A 25184-nucleotide genomic window follows, 5' to 3' on the forward strand; every position below is an offset into this window, starting at 1 on the left:
GCATGAATCACCAGATTGGCCTTTAAATGGGCTGTTGCATAAAGGACATTCTGTTTCATGAGATCACGAATAATAGCAGAGGCAGGTAAGAGCCTCTGATCGTGACAGTGTTTAATTACTAACAATAGTTCAGCGTGTGTGACAGACATTATGGAGGTAATAAACAAATTCAGAATGTAAAAAAAGGCAGTATGTAAGTACTATTTACATTCAGACATCAGTTTTTTACATGTGGGAATCAGTAGGCTACATGGATCATTAACATGGTGAATTAGATCCCCTACAGTGGGTCACATGGCTCCGGTTTGCTATAAAAAGCGGACCGACAGGCTTCAAGGGGTTCCTTTACTATTAAATTAAGTAATAGGATTAACTAAATTAGATGTCTGAGTGATTTGGAGCAGGAGACACAAATGTTGATGTTTGGCAGATAAACTGAATCTTATGAACAAAGACTAATAACCTACAGCCATATGCTATGCCTCTGTGAGGATGCGTAGTGGTTCTTGAGCTAAATGCTAATGTCAGCATGTGAACATGTTCCCAGTAAAAATGCTGAAATGTTGATGTTTAGCAGGAAGAGCCGCTGTGACGTTTAATGTTGGTGGCTCCAGTCGTCACCATCTTTGGCAGTGCCTGACTCCGCCTTACTCCTGGCTAATCCAAAAATGGGCAAAGAGGTGGAGCATGTATGGAGCTGAGGCAGGCTGAATGAAGCCTGTCTGCTGAGCTAATCACCTGTGCAACGTATTCTCATGAACAATAGTGTACGTAAAGTTCTGCACACAAATTCGTTATATCTTACTGAACTAGAGTCAACTGCAAGAAGGTGATGGACCGGAAGACGACCGCGACACCAAGGCACCAAAACTACCATTATGTAACAGATTTAAACCTACAAAGGGGGTTGGTTATAACCTGACTACGCCAGATGGATGATTCCCATTTGCTCTGCATATCCATCTGAGAACTCTCACTTGGAGACCTTTTGGACCTTTTTGGATAAACCATCTGTCTATCACCAACATATGGGCCAAATCAACCAATCAGATCAATGAAGCATATGACATACTAACAGTGTGGAGGCAAAGCACAGAAAGTAAACAACGTGTCACTAAAGGATATTTGGCGTTTGTGTAACAGGAATTTACAGATGAAAGGCACAATTTCAGGTCCATATTCCAACAGAAGGATCCAAGAGAAAAAAGCGATAGCGAGCAGCTTGCTCGATAGCGAGCAGCTTGCTCGATAGCTGCGCTCATCTCATCCGCGGAAGCCGCCATGATGTTTACAATGAACAGTTGCTTCTGGTTTTGTCACACTTAAATCTGCCTCAAATCAACACTGATTGGTTGGGTCGCTGTTCAAACTTCTCCAAGTTATCATACTAATTTGAGAGTAAAATACAATGGCGCTAGGCTAGGTTGGTTAGGGTTAAGTATTAAAACCACTGTCTGATGTTTGGCAGATAAACTGAATCTTATGAACAAAGACTAATAACCTACAGCCATATGCTATGCCTCTGTGAGGATGCGTAGTGGTTCTTGAGCTAAATGCTAATGTCAGCATGTGAACATGTTCCCAGTAAAAATGCTGAAATGTTGATGTTTAGCAGGAAGAGCCGCTGTGACGTTTAATGTTGGTGGCTCCAGTCGTCACCATCTTTGGCAGTGCCTGACTCCGCCTTGCAGTTGCTTCTGGTTTTGTCACACTTAAATCTGCCTCAAAATCAACACTGATTGGTTGGGTCGCTGGTCAAACTTCTCCAAGTTATCATACTAATTTGAGAGTAAAATACAATGGCGCTAGGCTAGGTTGGTTAGGGTTAAGTATTAAAACCACTGTCTACTGCTTTTAGTATGTTGAATACATACAAATTACTGCACATTACTTTTCTTTGTTATTTGTACGAAAAAAGCATAAAAACACCCTGATCTGTGATAGCACCAACTGTGAGGAGATATGTCCTTAATTATGCAGAAGCCTGAATATAATTTAAAAGGGATGAAATACATCAAAACTCATCCCTGTACAGTTGTCATGAACAAGGAAATAGAGCGACAGAGGCCCAAAACTGCCTCATTTTTCAGCTGCAGAGATCGCCACTTGGTATAATGTTAACAACATTCACTATCTTCATTTACCATGTAAGAATGCTAACATTTTCCAATTAAAACTAAACACAAAGTACAGTGTGTTAAGGTGTGTTATTACAATTCAGATGCAGGGGAGCATAAATGTGTTAGCCTAATTTCATCAGTTTATCTAGTAGTTGTTGAGGCATTTCACTCAAAATAAATGCTCAACCTCATGATGGACCTGGAGGAGCAGTCATGGGATTACTGTACCAAAATCATTGGGATTCATCATATGAACACAATAAAAGTAAGTACAACATTTCACAGTAATCTATCCAATGGATGTTGAAATACCAAAGTGATGGACTGCCATGATGCTGGCTAAAGAAAGAAAAAAGGAAAATCTCACTAACCCCCAGCAAACTGGTTTATCTTCCCCCAAATTTTGAAGTGGAGTAGGCAGATTTTCTTTATGCCCCCAGCATCAAAAAATACAAAGATAAAGATAAGATAAAATTCAATTTATGTGTATTGTATCTGTTGTGTCAAAAGTCTCGGAATTTCAACACCTCTGCAAAAGAAACAAGTGCAAAAGTACTTTTTGGATGAACTCTCCCTTCAGCTGCTCCAAAACTATAGTTGCATTCTTTGTGATTTCAAACTTTGCAGTTTGTAATTAAAGCATAAATCTGTGTTTTGTTCCAGCGCTGACCATGTTGTGGCACCGTTGAACAAATGAGCTCATTTACAGTTTGCAGGCATTCTTAGGCATAAGTGTCTTTCCTTACTGTCGCTCCTTTGAAAACGAACTGACCCAAAAAGTCTACTGTGTTCATATATAATAAGCCTTGCAACAAAAGATTTAAAAAGAACAATCATGGACTGCATTTTTTATGCTGTCCATGGACACTTTCATTGGGCTCTTGATTCTGGAAGAGCTTATTTGAACAAGTGAAAGTTGCATTCACTAATAAAATCCATTGATGCAGGTTTAATAATCAATCCATTAGGGAATCATTTAAAAATAAATCAGAAATACATATATTTTGATGATTAATTTATACTAGCTATGATGTCAAATAGGAGACACCCCATATTGCACTTAAAGCTATGCATTTTCCTATAGAGCTTCAGCATGCAGCAGTATTGAAAGGAGAAACAATCTTTTTTTATCTGTGGAAAATTGCACTAAATGTTCCGTAATGCACACTGAATGGTTCCAGGGAAAATGAATAAACAAGTTCAAGGATGAATTCTGAATTGAGTGATCTGCTTTGAGCAGACAGTATACAGTATCTATAGAAAACAGACTCAGAGGCATACCAAACTGTGTATGTGTGTCTCTGAAATATAAAGGATGTCAGTCACAGTAACTTTTAATGCTGCAAGCATGGAGCTCTTGACAAGAGACTCAATCAGCAGCACTAAAGCCTGCCTCTGCCTCCTCTGCCTCTGCCACCCTACTTTTGTGTCGACTAATCTCCACTGTAGGATGTAGAGGAGCCATTTGATATTGTCTTCCCCAGTGGTTTTCATTATCACCGTCTTACCGCAGCCTGCCAGTGGCATTACCTCAACATTAGTGGGCTTGACAGGATGAGAATCACCACACAATCCTGTCACAACCTCCCATCTCTCTCTGCAGTAACTACTCACATTTCAAAGCCCCTCTGCCTCTTATTTTTCACTTGATTTTTTTCCTGCTGCGAGGTGGATCTGCTGCAGGGTGGGTCGTGGACAATATTTTGGGGGAAATTGCTGAGCGGTTAGGTGGTTTGTCGGAATCCAAATGCATTTAGGCAGAGTATAAAGAACTTGTCATAGAGACATAAAGGGCAAGAGTGAAAGTACAATGCATAGAGCTCGATTCAATTTCCACTCAATCTCCTTCACAAATACCCCTCCTCTCAAATTGTTGGAATTAGCTTAATTTCATCATCGTCTTAAAATATTAACAAGGATTCTTTCACAAACATTTTTTTCTTGCCAAACTCACTCTACACCGATTTAACAGCCACAGGCACAACCGGCTTGTTCAACACAGTCATACAGTCGCAAACATGCACAAATTATTCACAGTCTTGTTCCAATAACTGCATGACTGCTACCACATATTGCACCCTCCAGTGGATGTTGCAGCCCACTGCACCAGATTTTTTAAAGGACCAGCCTATCATCATCATCATTTTCCTCCCATCCCTTTTTGCATTTACATCTTCCGCCTTGTTCCAGTTCTCTCCAGTTTAAGTTCAAACGTTTCTTGGCTTTGCTTTGAGCTCTGTTCAGTAGTGATGTCCAAATGAAGCTTCATGAGCCAGCAGTTGTATTTGTTGACCCTACAAGATGGAGCTCTTGGTTTAAAGGAAAGGGCTCAATAAAAGGTAATTCAGTGTGTTTTCAACCCTTTGTTGAACAGAGAGCTCCAACTAGTGGACCCAGAAAATAATGAAAATGGTTCATGAAGCCTCATTTGGACATCACTACTGTTCAGTTTTCACTTCTTATTTTATAGAAACAGAGATACTGGAGGGAAAATCTCAACGTAATCCTTTTGCATTGTTTACTGCCTTTAGTGATCTTACTAGACTTCATCCGAAACTTGAGGTCCCCATACAGCCCCATGAACTTTGACATTTATCTCCAGAGGCTTGTATAGAAGTATAGATTCCCAGGTTTTTTTTTGTACCAGGCCTTATACAGGTTTAATTATGTTGTGAAAATTGCCTATTTACATGGGGGTCAATGAGAAATTGCTCTATTATGAAACCTGTCCCTAGTGCACACCCGGAGAACTGCAACTTTTGGCACTTCTGCATTGGATGGACTTAGAATCTGCTGTGGTCGGAGCTTAGGGAAATGTCTCCGCAACTCTTTGTTGAATTTTCTGTTAATCTTTGTACAGGCATTCATGTTCTCCTCAGTATGAATAGTAATAGCGTTGACGATCCCCTTCCCTTTTATCTAGCACCTATCATCAGATCAAACTTTCATGTCATTGAAAGTTTGACCTGATTTTTAACGACATTCAGTCTTAGGTATACTTTGTGTTTAGTGTTTTAGTTTAAATAGTGAATGTTAGTATGATATTAAACCAAGCTAGGATGATCAACATGATAAACATTATTCCTGCTAAACACAAATATGTTGTCACTGCGGGCATGTTAACATGCGATTGGTAGGGAAAATCAATCAAAATCACCGCTTGCAAAAACTACTTGGTTAGTGGTTTCACAAAAGAAAAAGCTGCAAAAAATATGAAAGGACTTGTGTCGACTGTGTGGTGAAACTTTTTCTAAAAGAATAGACAAACATAACTAATGGTCACTGACCTAGAGGTCACGTCTGCGTATATTTTAGCTCTGGAGGAGCTCACTGGACTTGTTAATACCAAAGACCATTTGTTAGCTTTATGTTGCTCTTGCAGGAAATTAATAAACCGTCATCGGTGAAGCTTGTGCGAAGTGGAACGCGTAATGCATCGGTACACTGGTCGAGTCATTGTTAAGTTAAAAGCTGTGGCAAATCTACTACAACTAAAAATAGCAGTGTCAGAAAACAGATCAACAGTGGGCACGAGAATCCTGCGGCCACACACAGATGTCAGGCTTTATCCCAGTTCTGTATTTCCCTTGCTCTTACCCTAACTCTAACTTCAGTTTCACAGAGCTGCTAGCTCCAAAGTTGCACTAGGCGTTGATACAAACACCAATATACATCCTCTTCTTATGTTTTAAAGCACCATGGGTATGAGGTGGCAGGAGATAAACTAGAAGCTGAGCTATAAACACAGGATAAAAGCTAAATTAGCATAACCATTTGTGGTGACACAGCGGCTCAATATCCAGATTCTCGGTTCTTGGTACATTGAAGAAGCGCCACCAATTCAAACTACAAGCTACAGATGGAGTTGAAGGATCTTACGTGCGGTCATGCCCCTGTGGCTCCAACAGGAGATTGCAAAGAAAGGTTCATTGATGACTTTAATTGCTGCAGCCAATGGGAAGATGACCATGAACTAAGAGAAGCTGTTACTGAAAGTTTTAGAAAGCTGTTGATATGAATGTAAAGAAAATGATGAGGTGGTCTCTGATCTTACTGAAAGAAAACTCATCTGGCTTAAAGCAATACCTGAGCCTGGCAAAAAAATTTAGCTTTCAGCACACAAACCTTCACAGCAGGTCCAACATCTCCCGCTCTGGGGATCCACAGTCAACACCAGCATTCAGACTCTCTCCCCTGCTCTTGGTATTGATATTTGCTAACAGCCAAAATTACTTTTTGGAAAGAATCATCCTGGATGTTATATAAAATAATAACTCCTAGATCAACTTTACCTTGTGTTTCATTACATTTCAAAATGAAAGTAGGAATAGCTACTTGCTTTTTTTTTGTTCAGACTCAAAAGAGTCCGTGTCTGAAGTCACAGTTCATGGTCCCCCACCATTGATGTTTTCAAGGGGTATATTAAAAAGATGTGGGGGAAAAAAGAACTTAATGGGAAATATCACATAAAGGATCTTGCTTCTACAGAAGTGGGCTGCAACATAATACAGAGCCTAAAAAAGTTTTGAGAGGCTACAAGGTCAATAGTTTAATTCTCACTTATTCAACCCATACAACCATTCATGCACTGATAGTTTTGAAGCATGAAAGAGAAAAGCGCTGACAAAACGGTGTATCTCATGCTCTATTAACATCATGCCCACTCCACACTAATAGCCTTTTTACATGCCAGGAGAGTTTTTCCTGTAAATCATTTTAAAATGTCCAGCTCTTATAAAGTGTATTATCATGTTCCTCGCAACAATAACCGCAAAAAAACATGCTTTCTGCGTCCAATATGGATATACAGTATTTTCTGTAGAATAATAAGGATTGATAGAAATTGAACATTTTTTGAATGGATACTAATTTTGTTCTTTAGTTGGGAACCCTTTGCCTGAGGTGGTGAGTTGACCTTAGAGGAAATCGCACAAATCAGTGTGTGTGTGTGTGTGTGTGTGTGTGTGTGTGTGTGTGTGTGTGTGTGTGTGTGTGTGAATACAATACTATGAATATCTTGTGAAGTGACTCATAAGTAATTAGTTGTTCCAATACATGTTTTATTTATGATTGTTGCGTTTCAATATCCATGTTGTCTATTATTGGACGCTAGTATTATTCTATTATGTTATCTAACATATGCTGTCAATATATTTATGTTTGTGCTTTGGCAACATGATTTAATACATTTCTTGCCAATAAGCCCTACTGGATGAGATGAGTCAGATCACCTGACATTTCTTGATGGACACTTCCACCTAGAGGTCATTTGCTGCAAAACATTTAGTTTAATCTTTGTTCAAGCTGGTTAGGAGCACATGTGGCTGAGACTAAATATTAAATATATTTTTGAATCTCTTCTTAAATCAAACTTTTATGTAGAGGTTCTATCTGCATTTTAACTAAGCTTTTATTTTTCTCTTTAATCTTTTTGTTTGACCCATTTTATTCTGCTCCAGGTCTTATTTTTTGTCACTTATGGTTTCTACATTTGATTTAAATTTAAACAGATTTTTGATAGTTTGCCTTGTATGAAACACCTTTTAATCTGGGTTTTGAAAGTGCTCTTTGAATAAAAAATGATCAGGTTTGTATATTTATGATATGCATTATTATATTTTTTTCAGATATAGATGGAAAACATGGGGACATGCATGTGATGTCTTCCCATTTTCAACATGTTCAAATCAAACTTGTTCTAAGACATTATTTCAATTAGAATAAATTTGGGTCTTTCACAAGCCAGAGGCCCCATGTTGTAGTTTTTTGCAGATAAAGTGATGAAATAGACACTCAGAAGAGTCACAAAAATAAATTGAACACCAACTCATACAATCCCGTCATAATAGAGAAGTCATTATGTAGCAAACCTACATAGTCATTTGGTATTTGGTAGCCTGTAAGGATAAGCTACGTAGGTGATCACTGTACCAAAATTCTCGTTTTGCTGTCTCTTTCTCGTTTTGCTTGGGAGGTCAAGGGTCAAGGTCAGATACGCTCATTGCCCGTGGAGCTGGTACGGCTACACTGTCTAACTGAACAACAGCCTCAGCGGGATGAAGGCAGCAGGGAACTGGCCTCCGGACATCCAGATGGAGGACGGTCTCTCTCACCATGAAGCCATCCTGCCGCCCTGCTGATGTTATGTAGACCTGTTCACTCCTACATACAGAGCTGCTTTTGCTGTCAGCGGGCAGAGAAGTAGCAGGAGGTGACTGCTTAACCTCACAGACAAAAGACTTACTGTGCTTGTAAAGTTGTGCTGCATATTATTATTTAAGAGTAACAACACAACAAAGATTGGCATATTGATTCATGGCCCGACCGATATGGGATTTTTAAAAATGATGTTGATTTTAGAAGGGAAATAAAATAATCACAGATTACCGATACACAGTAGTGACTTTTTAAACTGGAATGAAAATAGACCTTTTCTATGTGGATTGTCCCTTGATAGGACTCTGCATACAGTACTATGATGACACATAACTTTATACAACGTATATTACATTGTATACCAATTCTAGAAATGAACACTGAGAAAATAAAAATAAACATCATATTCAGTATCAGTCCAATGCTGACCATTCAGAATAAGTAAAGAAATATTCATTACTTTTTTAAGTACCGGTAGTACTGTATGTTCAGTTTCAGTCAATGCTGACCGTTTAAATAAAGTAATAAAAATTAAAAAGAAATAGCTATGACACCATTTTAAAATCACCCCAGGCACCATTTTATGTTCAGTAAGATAGGTGTTCATATTAAAAAAACATTTAGGCCGATGCTGATAGATACCGATGCCTCCGTCATGCTGAAACATTTTCATAAGAATGGATTTATGATTTTTTTATCTAAAAACATGCTGGTTGAATTGTTGTAAGTGATAAAAGGTAGAAATGCTAAGATAGTAAATTTACAATTTTTTTGAAAAAAAATAAAATCTTAGGATTATTGCTAATAATGTGTTAATAACATATTTAATATTATTCCATCATATGTTTGATGATGAAATTAGTTTTGAGCGTTTCGGAGAGGCTTTCAAAGTAATGTTAATTATCTTGAATAAAGACAATGACATAATAGTACTGGCAATTCTACTAAACCTATGGTAACAAATTGATTATTTAAGTTTTACTATTAAGAGTAGGCCTACATGGTTTGCGTTTTTTATATTTATTACTTTGTTTTACAAATACCATGAAGCAACATCTCAGTCGTTTGGTAGAGGCCTTTTTTTTTAAACTGTGGGGTCTGTAAATAAAACAAAAACTGATTATTATGCCCCAATTTTTCCTTTGCTTTTTACTTAATGACATTAAAAGTATAAAAGTGAGCTCCTCCATTGTTTCAGGATGGAGGAAATCTCAGACATCAACATCTTGAAACTTGTCTGCACGCCTAAATACCACAAGAAAGTTTGGTGAACCAACCCTTAAGTGGTAGATTAACCAATGTAACCAGATCACATTGGTATAAATGTATACAGCAGGGAGTCCATTATTAGTCCAGTCTTGTCCTTGGATCTGTTCTAAGATTCCATCTTTTCATTTTCAATTTTGTTTTATTTTTAGTCTGTGCATTTTTAACTTAAATTTTATTGTAGCCTTTTTAAAATTCTATTTCTGACACTGTTTAGTTAAATTAATATTTTTATTTCATTTTTACTTTCTTTGTGACCAGGGAGATGTGCAAAGTAAGAATTTCATTGTGCAGTGTGACGTCTGTCTTAACTGAACATATGACAATAAACATCTTGAATCTGTTCAGTTTGGTTGTGTAACACTGCCTCTCTGTGTTCTCAGACCACTCATTCACATTGATTTAATTCATCCATATTTGGTTTTAAATGAGAAAATGTGGTCCATAAAAAACAGCACTCAAGATAAGAAATGACGCTGAAAAAAGTAAATATTGCCAAGTTAGGTTTACTGGAATGTAAATATATCACAAGTAACAAGAATTACCTACAGTATGTACATTAAAGCACTGTTAGTTAGTCAACAAATTCATTAAAATAGTAATTCTATGAATCACAGATGTAATTAAGACATTACTGGCGACTGTAGTGGTTAAACCTTATTAGAGACAATGAACTGGTTTTACAAAACACATCTAAAAAGGTGCACCTTCCAGATCCAACATGGATCTCAACTAGAGTTTTTTTAAACTGTACCGGAGTAATCAAATTCCATGGTGCGGCATCAGCTGACTTTTAGACTGGCCTGGTTTATTGGTGCTCTTTTAGGAATTCCTTCATATAGGAGGCCAGGGCTTCGGTGTCCTCCAGTGTTACAGCATTGTAAAGAGATGCACGGATTCCTCCAACTGACCTGCAGGGGGAGACACAGTGATGTTTGAGGTCTACAAAGAGTCATTACAAGAAAACAAATCCATTATCCAACTCCCAGTGTTCATGTCCAAGTTTACATACTCCTTACTGATAGAAGAAAAGTCAGCGTTCTCTCTACTAAAAATGTTTGGCTAACCTGTGTCCTTTCAGCGATATCATTCCACGTTTGGATGCGCCAGCCAGAAACTCCTTTTCCAAGGCTTCGTCTCCCTCTTTCTTCCCCACACGGAATGGTACGTTCATGCGGCTTCGACAAGCCACATCTACAGGACACCTGGGCACAGCAGTAAGCAGTTCTAAGTTTAATATTTCTTTATGTTACTTAAATATTATAAATACATTTCCTTCATTGTATACCAAATTACCTTTAGTTTAGCTGTAAGAGAGCTCTTATTTTGAAGGTGATTTATGTGAAAAGGGCAAGGAAATTGAAGCACAGTATAACCAAAAATAAAATAAGCATTTTGTTTATTTTACACCTCGATAGGCACACAAGTTTTGTCTACATTTCATATCGAGTGATTGACGTCTTTCATGGTTTTATTTTGAAAAGTGACTGTGTGAGGGCGCACAACTTTGCTGACCTGTACAGTAGCCTTCTAACATAGAGAGTTTTTCAAGTTAAAGATAAAACGTAAGTATAAACAGTAATTCATCATTGTGTGGTCTAACGAGAGCTTAATTCTGTTCGATTTTGTGCATTTCACTCCTCATTACATATTTTTTGAACCACAAGTTGAAGAGGCAGTATACACTTTTTCACGCTGATAGAGGCAGATTAAAGTTTTAAACCTGTGGACCTTGAACAGAACTGATGGTTAAGATTACCAGAGAGTTTTGACCTTCACTGAATTTCCTATTTCAACATCTGCCACCAAAGTTTTGTGATACTTACTCATAGAAACCATTAGACGCGTTGATGAGGTCATAAATCATGCTGGACTTCTGCTTGTTGAGCGTCTCCATGGCAGCGCTGCCGCCGTTGTTCTTAATCCACTCCAGAACCAGACCCATGATGTAGATGCTACACAGACAAACTTATATTAATTATTGTGAAATATTTTTATCCTTTAAAAAACAAGCTCAATATTTACCAACCGTGACCTGATTTGGCGTTGGTGTGATCCCAGTAGTAGTAGTTTGCAAAATGAGCTATTTGCTTTTTGACTGAGAGTTAGATGAGAAAATTAATACTACTCTGAAGTGAGTGGTATTGTTTTTCTCATCTAACTCTCAGTAAGAAATGAAATAAGCACATTTCCTAAAATGCTGAACTATACCTTTAAAACGTGTCTGGTGAATCTCTAATTCCAGGAGACACATGGAAATCATTAACAAGGCCACCATGTTTTTTTTTTTTGAAATTGCAAAACTTGAGCGCGTCCAACGATAAAAACAGAGGTCAGTCTGTACCTGAAACATGGCGGTGTGTTGTAGAGGGAGTTCATGTCAGCCTGCACCTTGTAGTCCAGGACAATTGGACACTCTTTCAGAGTGTGGCCTAACAAGTCCTCTCGCACGATGACCACAGTTACGCCAGCACAGCCCACGTTCTTCTGCGCTCCGGCAAAAATAAGCCCAAACTACACAATTCAAGAGGAATGATATTAAAATGTCTATATCCACACTATAGACTCAAAAACTGTCACATTTGGCTCCGGGGGAACAACATGAGTTGCAACTGTGTTTTGACCCAAGTAAAAGAGTTTATTCTCTGCGCGGTAGCTCTTTTGAATATTTATATAATTGTATATACAGCAGTATTTCTTTGGTCTTGTTTTGGCTTATGCATGGATGATGACATGGGTGCAAATTTCCACTTACTACCGTCAATGTGGGAGTTTGGGGAGAGCGGAATATTTTATTTAGTATCATTCTTCCTCACCTTCGACACGTCCACAGGTCGAGACAGGAAGTTGGAGGACATGTCGCTGACAAGGATCACTCCGTTTGTTTCAGGTGTGAAGTTGTACTCAACGCCGTGGACCGTCTCATTGCAGCAGTAGTACACGTAGGAGGCCGAGGGATTCAGGGTCCAGCTGCTGGAGTCGGGGATTTCTGGAGGGAGCAACAACAGAACATTAACCTGACTTGTTTGTCACATAAAACTATCATTGTGAAAGGACGGGTGCTTTCAAAACATACCATGCAGGTGATTGAATGAACCATCTGTCTATCAAACTCTCGCCAAAGTCAATCAGGAGAAGAGAGAAAACATTTTTTCCATCGAAAAAACAACCTTCAGTGCCGTTCTCTTCTTTTAATGAAGAAAAACTCTCCAGTTCTGATAAAACTAAAGCTATTGCAGCATCTAAGCTAACCTCTTTAGGAGCCGCCATTTTGGTTTCAACAGGCAGTCTCTCACATGTCCTCGTCACACCCCTTCTCCCCCCTCAACTTCCAGTTGCTCCTCACAGGACACTGATTGGCCGGATGACCTCTAGCCAAAACACAAACGCATAACTTGGAGCCTGATGTTTTTTTCATGTGACATGTCGACGCAATTCTTATGCAGTTAAACAAACTTCATACGTAATAATACGCAAATAAGACTAAAGAGCCTGTCACCAAAAGGGTTGTGAAGATGAATGAAGTGTTATTCTGGGTCGTAAACTTTTTTTTTCTGTTTCTTTGATGACTGTATAAAAGGTGAGGCCCCCTGAAGGGACTTTAGAGAGCGTGTCAGACTCTGTAAGAAAAGTTATTTAATACAAACCTGTTTTAAAACCATTTTGATTCTGGATTACATACTCCACGTGTCCAATTAAATTAATTTTACATTTAATTCCAAACTGCTGTAAAAAATTGCCTCCAAGCATTATGAACTCCACTGGAAACCTCAAGTGGACCCAACCACGCGGAAGAGGCTGCCTGCATTCATTGGTAGTCGGCTCCATTGTTTATTATGCAACAGCCTGGGTGCACAGCCAGGGTTTGCAGATGGACTGTCTTTATGCAGAGGGAAAGACCATTTCATAGGCTGAAACTATTTTTTGATGTGATTATTAAATCAAACTTTAAAAGTAAATTAGAAATGTGTCATGTTATCCTAGAAATGACGAGTTACAAAAGCTAAACCTTGTCACTAATAGAAGCTTCTTGCTGTTAAAACAAATGGTTGTTGTGGCTGTGGATTCTTTCTTTCTTCTTTTTGTTAGAAGAGACAAATTATTAATCTGCCTCTGCGTTAACAACATGCACACAGTCTTACTTGTGTAACTATCCAGCTTCGGGTGGACAATGTTGACTTTGCCGTATTTCTCTGCTTCTTTTGCTGCTTTTGCTGACCATGTGCCGGTCACCAGGTAATCGGCGCTCCTGTCCTCTTTAAGGCCAATCAGGTTGAGAGGAACGGCGCTGAACTGCCCAGACCCGCCGCCCTGCAGGAACATCACCTTATAGTTGTCTGGGATGTTTCTGTGAAGACAAAAGTTCACTGTGTTTAACACTGCTAACAGGACATAGACTGATTATCTTCTTACCAACAGAGATTTGCAAAATATCTACAACAGAAACAGTGTCTCAGTATTTGACACACTAGTGTGGATGAAATATAGAATTCATTGTTTTCAATAGCTTTCTAGTGCATTTACTGCAAATAGTAAAGCAAATGTTGGTATGCATAAAAGATTATTCAATGCATTTAAAAAGTAGATTTAAATTCACTTGGTGTTGTCTGTTTCTTTCAGAATGAAATCAGCATCTACCATGAACATTGCCATACAAAAAACAATTTCCCTTTAAATACAATCAACCTGTGATTATTTTAAATTACTGACATTTAAGCGTGAAAGATGTTATTTTAAAAATATTATTGTACAAATCAAAGCCACTATCATCTGATTGTCATGAATATAATAAGGGTATGTAAATTTCTAGTTTAGCTTGCCATTTTCTTTGTAATTATTTATGGTATCTATAGCTATATGTTTAGATAATTCAACTTTTAAATTGCTAACATTTGCCACATTTGCAAAGTATATACATTATTCTTTTGTGTGTATTAATATAGTGATGTTATTAGTATTCCCTATGAACTTACCAAGTGAGCGTGTATTTGATAGGGACAGATAAAATATACACCTTAAAAGTTCTGAAGCAGCAACTTCCTTTGTTCCTTTCACAGAAAATGCTGTCTGTGCAAAAGAGGTACATTCAAAGCTGTAATCGATAATTTATTGACATATTAGCAGAAACATTTGAACACAAAACTGTACTTGCTCTAACTGCAACTTTTATGAATTGGTATAAGTGTATGAGTCCTACAAGGCTTCTCAATCATCTTCTCCACCCAACTACAACGGCTTGTTTTTGGTGAAATATAAATTCAGAACAATCCCTAATAATAAAAGTACTTGAATCCATTAAATATGACAACATTGGGATAGATTTCAAAGAGCAGTCATGTTCAATGCTTCCTGACGAATCTCTTATAACACACCTACTTAGTTGACAGACAAACACGACATGACAGCCCAACCCTAAACCTTTTTGGCATTCAGCAGTTCAGTGGGCTGAGAAAACAGACACTTGAAGGAACATGTACAGGTAATTATTAATGTGGCAATATAATCTTTCCCATAACCCTACACGTCACATTAATCATATTTTTACATAAGTTTTCTATACAAGAACTTCTCTTCAGAATTCCCGAGTATGATGGTGCCATCGGTTTCCAAAAGGTGTATGACTTACATATTGCCTATGTGAAAGAAAATATAATGTATTAGTGTCCTTTTGTCTGTTAAAGTGTGGTTGTATTTAAGTTTGGTGCTGCAGGAAAGAGGAGCGAAGGAGGATAATACAGTAGAAGTTATCTGAAACAACAAAAGGCAGCACTTACAGCAGCTCTCTCAAGAGGCCCTCCGTTTTGTCGAGGATTTTGTTGAAGTCTGCTGATCGGTGACTCATCTCTGGTTTAAACACAATCAAAAACATTTCAATTTAATCTCACCATCATTGACATTTATGAACCTCTTAGAAAATAGGATTTTTTTAGGGGCAGATGATACTGTCGATGCACAGCTTTTTAGTGAAACCTTCCTCAGGGAAACAAAGGGTTATTGTTATACTAATGCACTGTAAATTTGGGAGACATCTATTGGATTTGTTTAATTCAGACTGCTAAAGCCTCATATTTAAACTTTGGAATGCATCACTTCCATTTAAAGTGCATTATAAAGAGATCTCTCAATGTCCAGTTTTTTTGTCTCATAGTAACTTTAATAGAACTTATCTAAAGCCAAGATAAAGTGTACTTTAGGGAAATTGCTTAGAACATAGACCTTAAAAACGTACACTAACGCATAAGCACGCTTAAATTAAAATGTTGAGTGTGAGACAGTCCAAATTCTTTAATAAAAGGTAAAAAAAAAAGGTAACAAAAGACAACAGTTAACTCACCGAGCACGCTAATACCGAGGCCACTGTAGCTGAGAAACTCCTTCTGTGCCTGAAGCAGCACCTGCAAAATGAAGAACCACATGTGATGTGATGATGATGATGATGATGATGATGAGCCAGTTTAAAAAGTAAAGGTTCCAGTTAAATCAGAGGCAAACTATAGGAGCTGATGTGTTTGGTCTTTGTCAGTAACCATGGTGGTAAGTGTAAATCTTACCACTTATCTATAGTGCTCTTTACCCAGATACAATACATATTTTAATGTGATTTGTGATTTGTCTCTCAGACTAATAACAGACACAAAGCCCAAAAAAGGCCAGCACAGCACAATTGTACACTGTAGATCCGTGGTATTAGCTTTTAAAGAATGTGGAAGATGTGTTTAGATATGACAGTTTTCCAAGTTATTTGTTTTGTTTTGTTTCTAATTGTTTTCCGTACTTTGATCACTAACAAATCATCCTCAATAGGTTTATTGGGATCTAAAAAACCTCTGCAGTAAATATATCCTAAACTTATATGTTTTATACAAAGGACCAAACACATACATGACTCTTAGAAGGAGTCCCCACGTCTAACACTTTGACTATAAAAACACAACTAAAAAGGGGGCCACCTTTAAGAGTGAGACCAAACTACTTTCATCAGTGAAATGTGTGTGATTTATTTCTCTGATATGTTGGGTCTTTTTCTGCCATCTAGAGGTGGTGTCTGCTGCTGCCACTGAGGCACAAAGGAGCAGATTTCCACATGAATGGATGAGGCTGATGCAACTCAACGCACAGTTTTCAGCCTGTTGGAGCAGCTGCTGACAACAGCCCTGAAACCAGCAGTGATTAACCCACAACTGCGCGCATGTGCCATCGTGTCATTACGAGAGGGGAATAGGACCGAGACATTCACAGTTTTCTATGGTGCATTAAATAACAAGTTAGCTCGTTTTTTTCAGCTTTTTCTCACTATTAGATTTGAGTTACATAAGCAAAATGAGGACCTGAACTTACGGATTGGGGGAGTTTTGCAGGTCCGGCGCCAAAGTTGATGGTTTGTTTCTGCTCCATGGTGTGATAATAGATGTCCTGGTGGTTTGATTCAGCGACGCGGGCGATGTTCCCCTCAGCTCGAGCTGCACTTCTGCTCTCCTGTCCTCGTCGGCGTGGACACCAATTATCTGTGTGTGCGTGCAGAATGGTGCGTTCAGAGCGCCTCGTAAACTCGTATTCTCGACTGACAAAATAAGGTAGACAGTAAATTTGAGTGTACGTAGATTATAAACTCTACTCTAAATATATATGCAATTTTAGAATGTCAATTTTAAAAATACGGACACATTTTAGCAGAAATTTTGACATTTTTATTTTGCTTTACACGTCATGTATCCGGAAATATGAAAACAAACAAGCAGCTGTAAAACAAAACAAATAAACAACAATCAACATCATTTCATTTTTTTAAACGTAAGTGATTTTGTTAAATGTATCAACTGTAACAAATTAGAGTAGCTACATGTAAAACACTCTATAGACCAAATAATGAGATTTACTGGCCAAGTTTATTTATTCATAGGGAGTAATTATGTAGGGTCGACACAACAGAGGCCGGAATATAGGTAGCATAAGAGGCCACCATAAACACATTCTACGTGCTTACAGATAACCTGTAAACATGGGCTGGTGTCTGTAGATACAGTGAAACAGTAGCTGTAATCATTCCTCTTGTTCACACTGGACATCAGCAGATCCTTTCTTAATGTGCTTTGAATTGGATTCATGGGAGATACAATCCACAGTCCTTGTGTGCAAAAACTGTTTTCCAAAGTTTATCTGCAGGTGCAATCACTGTAACTTTAAGAGATGTTCACCTGATTTGTCTAATTCAGAAGCCCAGTAGTTGCTTTAGATTAATTTTGTAATACAATTCTGTGCAAAACAAGAACTGTTTGGCCCCCATCACATTCATTGTAAGGGATCTCTCAGTGTTTAGGATGAACAGCAGGAATAATTACAGCAAGAAATCCCTGTTTTGATGTTTAGATGGGCTCCTGACTAATGTTATAAGATAGTTTCACAAAGTTGTTAATCAAGGATTTATTAGGGCGTCACATTTTGCAGTTTTATTTGTTTATTATATGCTATTTATGGTTTATATGCTCTCTTTGGGAATACACATATTTTCGGTATTCCCTAAAGGCACCACAAGGAACCAGAACTGTCAGCCAACCTTTCCACCGGCTGGTGTCACATGTCTGTTTGGTAAACGGCCCTCATTGGTGAATCTCGACTTGGATCTGGACTGATTGGTTCCACCGTCATGCCACAAAAATGTGGCAAACTATTTTAATATCAGCCATTAATGGAACAGTAAACAATGGAGTGTCAGAAAAGACTGTTAAATGAGCCAACCCTAATGTCACTGTATCAACATAACAATAAATAATGCCGCAGGTGAACTTGTATAAAACATTGTTTTGTCTCCCAATGTGTAACATGCAAACTTCTCCTAACAGTGATTTAGGTAAGATCCAGTAGTAGGCCTTTAACCTTTGGCTGTTAGTTAACAATATCACAGAATAATCAATGCAGGAATTTGGAAATTTCAAAATCAGTGCTGGTCAGCAAATTAAGTGTTACTGTAAAGATACAGGCTGTGTCTTTAGGTAAGAGGACATGAATGATTTGTGGGTAAGCACAGAGGCCACAGCCTTATGTTCCCACAGCCTTATGTTCCCACAACCTTATGTTCCTACAGCCCTATGTTCCAACAGTCCTATGTTCCCACAGCCTTATGTTCCCACAGCCTTATGTTCCCACAACCTTATGTTCCTACAGCCCTATGTTCCAACAGGCCTATGTTCCAACAGTCCTATGTTCCCAAAAGCTTATGTTCCAACAGGCCTATGTTCCCACAGCCTTATGTTCCCACAGCCTTATGTTCCCACAACCTTATGTTCCTACAGCCCTATGTTCCAACAGTCCTATGTTCCCACAGCCTTATGTTCCCACAGCCTTAAGTTCCCACAACCTTATGTTCCTACAGCCCTATGTTCCAACAGGCCTATGTTCCCACAGCATTATGTTCCCACAGCCTTAGGTTCCCACAGCCCTATGTTCCCACAGCCTTATGTTCCCGTAACCTTATGTTCCCACAGCCCTGTTCCCACAGCCTTATGTTCCCACAGCCTTATGTTCCCACAGCCTTATGTTCCCACAGCCCTATGTTCCCACAGCCTTATGTTCCCACAACCCCATGTTCCCACAGCCTTATGTTCCCACAGCCCTATGTTCCCACAACCTTATGTTCCCACAGCCCTGTTCCCACAGCCTTATGTTCCCACAGCCCTGTTCCCACAGCCATATGTTCCCACAGCCTTATGTTTCCACAACACTGTGTTCCCACATTTGAGATGTATCACACAGTGTGAAGGATCGGGGATGCGTTTTAACCATAACCCTAACCTTAACCCTAATACATAGGGTCTAATTTTTAAAATAAATCTTATAATGTGGGAACATATGGCTGTGGGAACATAGGGCCTTATTTTCAGTGAAATGTTTTTTAGAAATGTGGGAACATAGGAGTGTGGGAACATAGGAATGACCCCGAGACAAGGTAACTGAATCAGGAAACTATTTGTAAGAAACAGTAAAAAGTGATTGTATGTGTACGCTTTTCTGCTCCAAAGAAAAGCTAGTATCTATAACCAGGCTGCATAAAGATAAAGTTCCACCAAAAGTCCCCAAACAAACCAAACAGTGCAGTGAAACTTGCTGAAACAGGTCACTCTGGGAGAGAAGAACATAGCCAAATACACAAGAAACAGAAAGGACCAAGCATAATTTGTGTAGTTTCGAAACAGAGTTTAACCTACTATACTTGTCCTACACAGTTGTTTTCACCTCCTGGAGAAATTGTGAAAGAAGGAGCTCAAACATGTTGATGACTAGACACCCAGTAAACTGATTACGTCCTTCAGCTAAGTCAGAAAAACGTGACGAAGATAATTTTATTTCAGCAGCTTGTGAGGGTCACGAGAGGCACCTGGCTGTTGGTCCTTTTAAAGAGATCACATGGTGTGTGTGTGTTTAAAACTACTTTCAGACCGCTCTCATCTCTAGGGCAAACTATAAATAAACAATGAGCGCACAGTGTCCAAATGCCCAGCATGACCTTTAGGATCCAGATGAAACAAAGTGCATCTCTGCTTCTCTTTTAGGGGCCTGTCGATCCATCTCTCCCCCGTCCTCTGCGTCCATGATTCCCACCCTGACTCTCCCTCTTGTGTGACACTTAAATACAGCGGGGAAGGCGTGCTTGAAGGCCTTTCTGAAGTTGTTCCCCATGAAGGCGTAAACCAGCGGGTTGATTGAGGAGTTGGAGTAAGACATGCAGTGACCCCAGATCTTCAGCTGTGGATGCAAAATTAAGACAGACTTAGATCAAAGGTATAGATCTGGGGCTCAGTTTTTAAAGCGAGAGCATCAATTTCTTCTACCACAGTCCAGTCATTGCCTGAAAGAGCTAAACTTTAGACTGTAGATCCACACCACATCTCAAAGAAGTAAGTTTCTCCTCCGTGGAGAGTAAGTCACCTTGTATAGGACGTAACTGCGGAGGCCAAAAGCTTGCAGGAGGATGCAGACCTGAATGGGGCCCCAGCAGATAAGGAACAGGGCCACCATCACAACCACCATCCGGGAGACTCGCGCCCGCACTGCTGCTGCTCGCTCTGCCTGAGCCTGAAGCTGGAGTTAGCGAGACTTTTCTTTAATGATCAGCATCACATCCTGTTCTCTGGGAATTTAATGAGAGTGAAAAATAACAAAGCAACTCCATTATCTTTCTCTTACTTGGTAGCTGCTGTCAATGGGATTCACACTGGGTTGCCCCATGCGCTTCAGCATGAAGGCGTAACAGGCAGTGATGGTGAGCAGGGGCAGCAGATAGACGGCCAGGAAGTTGTAGATGATGAAGGCTCTCTGGAGGCGGGCCGAGGGGAAGACCTCACTGCAGTACATTTGAGGACCAAACCAGTATCCGGCCTCCAGACGCTGGTAAACAGCTACGGGTATCGACAGAAGCAAGGAGCCTAAGGAAGACAGAGGACATGAATGTGTGAATCTGAGCATATGAGCTTTCACTCCTGCTCCAATATAGCCAAAATCGTCTATCTCAGTGAAGGTCGTTTCATATCTCCATAATGATATATATACATATATCATGATATAGCATGTTTTCCCATGATTTAATGAATAAATAGTCCATATGAAAAGACCATATGGTAATGCCTGTTTTTGTATACCCCTGTCTGAATTAAATACATGACAAATGAAAAGTTTTTTCTCATTTTATTAAGTACTTTAGTGCAAAAATAGCATCAGAATGTAAAGTTTGGCTGCTGGACTTATGCGACCTCGCGATAGAAACTATATTGAAAAATATATATGAAAATTTGTATACAATTTTGATGATATACATCTTCATATCGCTCAGCCCTTCTTCAAACCAAAAAACAGACAATGTGGACAGCAACGTTTTTGTCCATTAAGAAGACATTAAAACCTAAACAGGAGTAGGGGAATATTTCCGTGGTTGGCAAGTACTACAGCCTAACACACTGACGTATGGCGGTTACTGCTTGAATGTGCATGCTCTTTCCTGTTAACAGTGTTTGAATTATCTTGACAAATGACAAAGCTTCAAAACATCCTTTCCGAAAATTCAAGACATTGCATCCTTTTTCTACAGTTTAGTATATTGCAGAAAGAATGGCTAGTTTGATCTGAATTAATTAATTGGTTTATGGATTGTTTCTTTAAGTCTGCACAGTGGACCTTTAGTTATGTTTTACTTCCACAAAGTTACCAAAATTAGCTCCTTCTAGATTTGTGGCTGCAGTGAAAAATTAATATAAAAAGGAGGTTTATGGAAAGGGAAACAGAACCAATAAGTCATGCACCCTGTCTTGTTGCCATTGTGTGTGTAAGGCTGTGAATGTGTGTGTGGTGTGTTTGTGTGATACCTATCCAGATGGACACAGAGATAGCCAGAGCCATGCGTGGGGTGCGGTGTCGCAGAGACTGCAGAGGATAGACAGTCACATAGCAGCGGTCCACACTCATGGCTGATAGAGTGACACAGGTTGCCTGAGCAGTCACCTGAAACACAAGGAAATAAGAGTTTTGTTTGGGTTTTTTTTTTGCATTATTTAGGTAGCTGTACGTCTAATAGTTATTCTGCACATAATGTTCATAAAGCTACAATATCTCATGGGACTTTCAAAAAATGATTATGTATTGTAGCATTGTGTGTGCTGTCTCACTTGTTGAAGATAGTTCACCAGTCGGCACATAAACTCCCCAAAGATCCAGCTGGGCAGAGGGTACAGTGTAGCAGTGAAGGGCACGCAGCAGACCAGAAACAAGATATCAGTTGTGGCCAGGTTAACTGGAAGAGAACAAGAGCAGTGATTCCTAAATAGACAAATGTAATTCAGGAGATGCATTCAAAGGGACAACAAGACCATAACTAACTGTATCAGTTCCAATAACATTGGTAAGTGCTGAGGTTTCTGCCGTTCCATATTCACTAACTAACCAGTTTTCCTGTCTTTGGATTTCTCATCCAAGTTTGTTTTTTTTATCCAAAATGTAACTTTATTTTTATGTCAATGCAAGCCACTGTCACTGTCATGTGATGGGTTTATCAACATTATTGGATTACCTGGTGAAGTAAATTAAACTCATCAAGAGGACAGGAGCAGCTGAACAAAGGCAGTGTTGTTGGTTGGGATAAGCTGCCCATTGATAAAGGAATGAAATCTAATGCAACTTTCACATTGTATTCTATGGACTGATGAACCAAAGTACAACAGAAAGTGGATAAGAGCTTTAATGTTCCGTGTGGAGTTTTTTTTGTACTCAGATAAAATCTCGGTCTGAACAAAAAAGGCAGTGCGGTGTGCCTGGCATTTGAAACCTGCAAAACATGTAGGCTACACAGTGCATTAATAAGTACACAACAACAACAATAATGATGGAAAGGTATTTTGTTACTTCCAACCCTTGTACCCGCACACACAGTCCTACCAATGGTGTCAGACTATTCCACTGAGGTAGTGGTAAGACAGCAAGATATGCTGCAATGTGCCAGCAAAAGCAGCAAAGAAGAAGACTGCTCGCAGGCAATCCAAGCAGGCTAAAAGTCACAGTGTTATCACGTCATATCATTGGGGGACAACACGTGCCCAATGAAATCTTGTCTTCCCATAAAGTTTTGTCAAGCCGAGTGCACCCAAAGACCACTTGAGCAGACACCACCCCTTTATTTCTAGAGCAGTCTGACATAACCCTCCACCATCGTAGCTCCGGTTACACGGTACGTGTGTCATACTCCATCCTATTCAATCAGAAACCACTTCCCAGCCTGCATTTAATAGCCTAGTTAATTAGCTCCTGTGTGGAGCACCCTACCTCCCTTATTTCATTCACTGAACATTTCAAGTTCAAGTTCAAGTCACTGCACCTCAAATATTACCAATGTAAAAGTTGGTGACAGTCTTCATCTGCTGGTGCTTAGTGACCACATGGATGACCAGCGAGTTCCCGACCAGGCCGACCAGCATGATGAGGCTGAAGAAAGTGGGGACCAGCCAGGCATCGACCAGCACCGGTGGCCCTTGGTCCTCCAGAGCTGCGGACTCGTTGCATACAGACCCACAGTCTGGACTGTGATTAGCCGCGGCTTCCAGGATCATCTCCACAAACCAGGGCCAGGAATACGTCTGTGGTACGTTAAGAACATATTTGGATTTGGTAGTATCTCAGCTAATATTACACACTAGTACATTAGTATTAAGAGTTTAAAATGGGACTTTTAAATATATTCAGAATTGATCATTTATCTTTTTAAATGAATACCTGCTAATTTAATCAGACACAGCCAATTAAAAATATTTAAGCATATCAGCTTTTTTTTGTTTAATAAGCTTGTCTTACCTGTTATGCCGGTTTGCTTCTGCAGTATTCCTCTCTGTAAAGCAAGGTTAAGTCCTGTGTTGGTCAATGATGTGCTGCTGTTCTGTTCTCTGCAGGTCTGAGATGAAAGCACCCCAGTTATAGATCGCTATAACTGGGGAGGGGGAGTTTTGAAGAGACGGGGCTCACTTGACGTTGTGAGCGTTTATGTGAAAGCAAGATAGAGAGAGAGAGAGAGAGAGAGAGAGAGAGAGAGAGAGAGAGAGAGAGAGAGAGAGAGAGAGAGAGAGAGAGAGAGAGAGAGAGAGAGCGAAAGGAGCTTTAAAACTAAACCATCATCATCACCTGTAATCATCCAGGACTGGGTGCTCTGTCAAATGACTGCAGCTAGTTTTTTATTACCTTTTTTTTGTCTATGCAGTGGCTTTGACAAGCACATGGATAATGGCTTCAGTTCCCCAGGCTGTGAAGATATTCTAAATTTAGAATACCCTTAAACTGATATTGATGTTTTTTAGGTGGCTAAAATAAGTTTAGCTGCTGCCCCCATCCAGAGCAGACCATTGATTAGCTTCCCGTTATATTTCTGTCTGCTTCTCTATACTGGGGGTGTGCTGACTGTCACCTACTATACTGTAGGTAACACATTGACTATGGATAAGTACCTCATACAACTTCAAAATATTCAATCCATCCCGCAAATATCACTATTCTACTGCATCTGATGAATATGCTTCCTGAGGCCAACAACTTTGTGTTAAAAAATGACTTTCACATGTAACAAGGTCAGTGATGATGCTATCAGAACATTCTTTCCTGTTGTTTTGTTTCTTGTCTTTGCTTTGTGTCTCTGTTGCAAGTGAAGCTGCTAGGATGCAAGAAAAACATCAGTCTTGAACTGAATATACAGTATCATCATTATAATCATCATCACCATCATCATCATCATCATTATAATCAGCAGCAGCAGCATGGTCTGATCTTTAGGTAATAGTTGTCACATGTTTAAATTTGTCAATCTAATCAAACCACAACCAAAGCCTATGTGTTTTATTTTATCAACATTGTGCAATTAAAGCTGTTTCATATACAAAATGGGAGATCATTGTTTTCGAGCCAGCATTTGGTTTTTCTGTTTGTTTTGGTGTCAATACTGCCACCTAATAGTGTCCTGTAGGCCACAACGGCATAATACAAATTTCCACTGTGCTCCAGCTAATTTAATAGGAGACATGTGTGGACAATGGTTGTGGAAGACACAGACTAGGAAACAGTTCTCAACTGTTAAACATGATTGCTTACCTTAAGCCAGAACCCTAAGTTTGCTCCTAAGTT

At 39.2% G+C, this 25184-nt stretch overlaps 2 protein-coding genes across 2 annotated transcripts; both read right to left on the minus strand.

The window, feature by feature from the left end:
• Nucleotides 1-10042: 10042 nt before the first annotated feature.
• psat1 (phosphoserine aminotransferase 1) lies at nt 10043-17027 on the minus strand. Its single transcript, XM_083911823.1, has 9 exons — nt 16881-17027; nt 15877-15937; nt 15317-15386; nt 13685-13890; nt 12359-12531; nt 11887-12056; nt 11369-11497; nt 10610-10747; nt 10043-10453 (listed from the first exon to the last, which is right to left on the minus strand). The coding sequence occupies exons 1-9, from the start codon at nt 16935-16937 to the stop codon at nt 10351-10353; spliced, it is 1107 nt and encodes a 368-aa protein (XP_083767949.1). The 5' UTR covers nt 16938-17027; the 3' UTR covers nt 10043-10350.
• Nucleotides 17028-20045: 3018 nt separating this feature from the next.
• kiss1rb (KISS1 receptor b) lies at nt 20046-23629 on the minus strand (the record flags this gene model as incomplete). The annotated part of the gene is made up of 6 exons (XM_083912187.1): nt 20046-20282; nt 20466-20618; nt 20724-20962; nt 21896-22031; nt 22196-22320; nt 23410-23629. 6 exons carry the CDS (start codon nt 23627-23629, stop codon nt 20046-20048), a joined length of 1110 nt encoding a protein of 369 aa, XP_083768313.1.
• Nucleotides 23630-25184: the final 1555 nt, after the last annotated feature.

The sequence above is a fragment of the Echiichthys vipera genome (genome assembly GCF_963691815.1).
Source record: "Echiichthys vipera genome assembly, chromosome: 4".
Classification (NCBI taxonomy): domain Eukaryota; kingdom Metazoa; phylum Chordata; class Actinopteri; order Perciformes; family Trachinidae; genus Echiichthys; species Echiichthys vipera.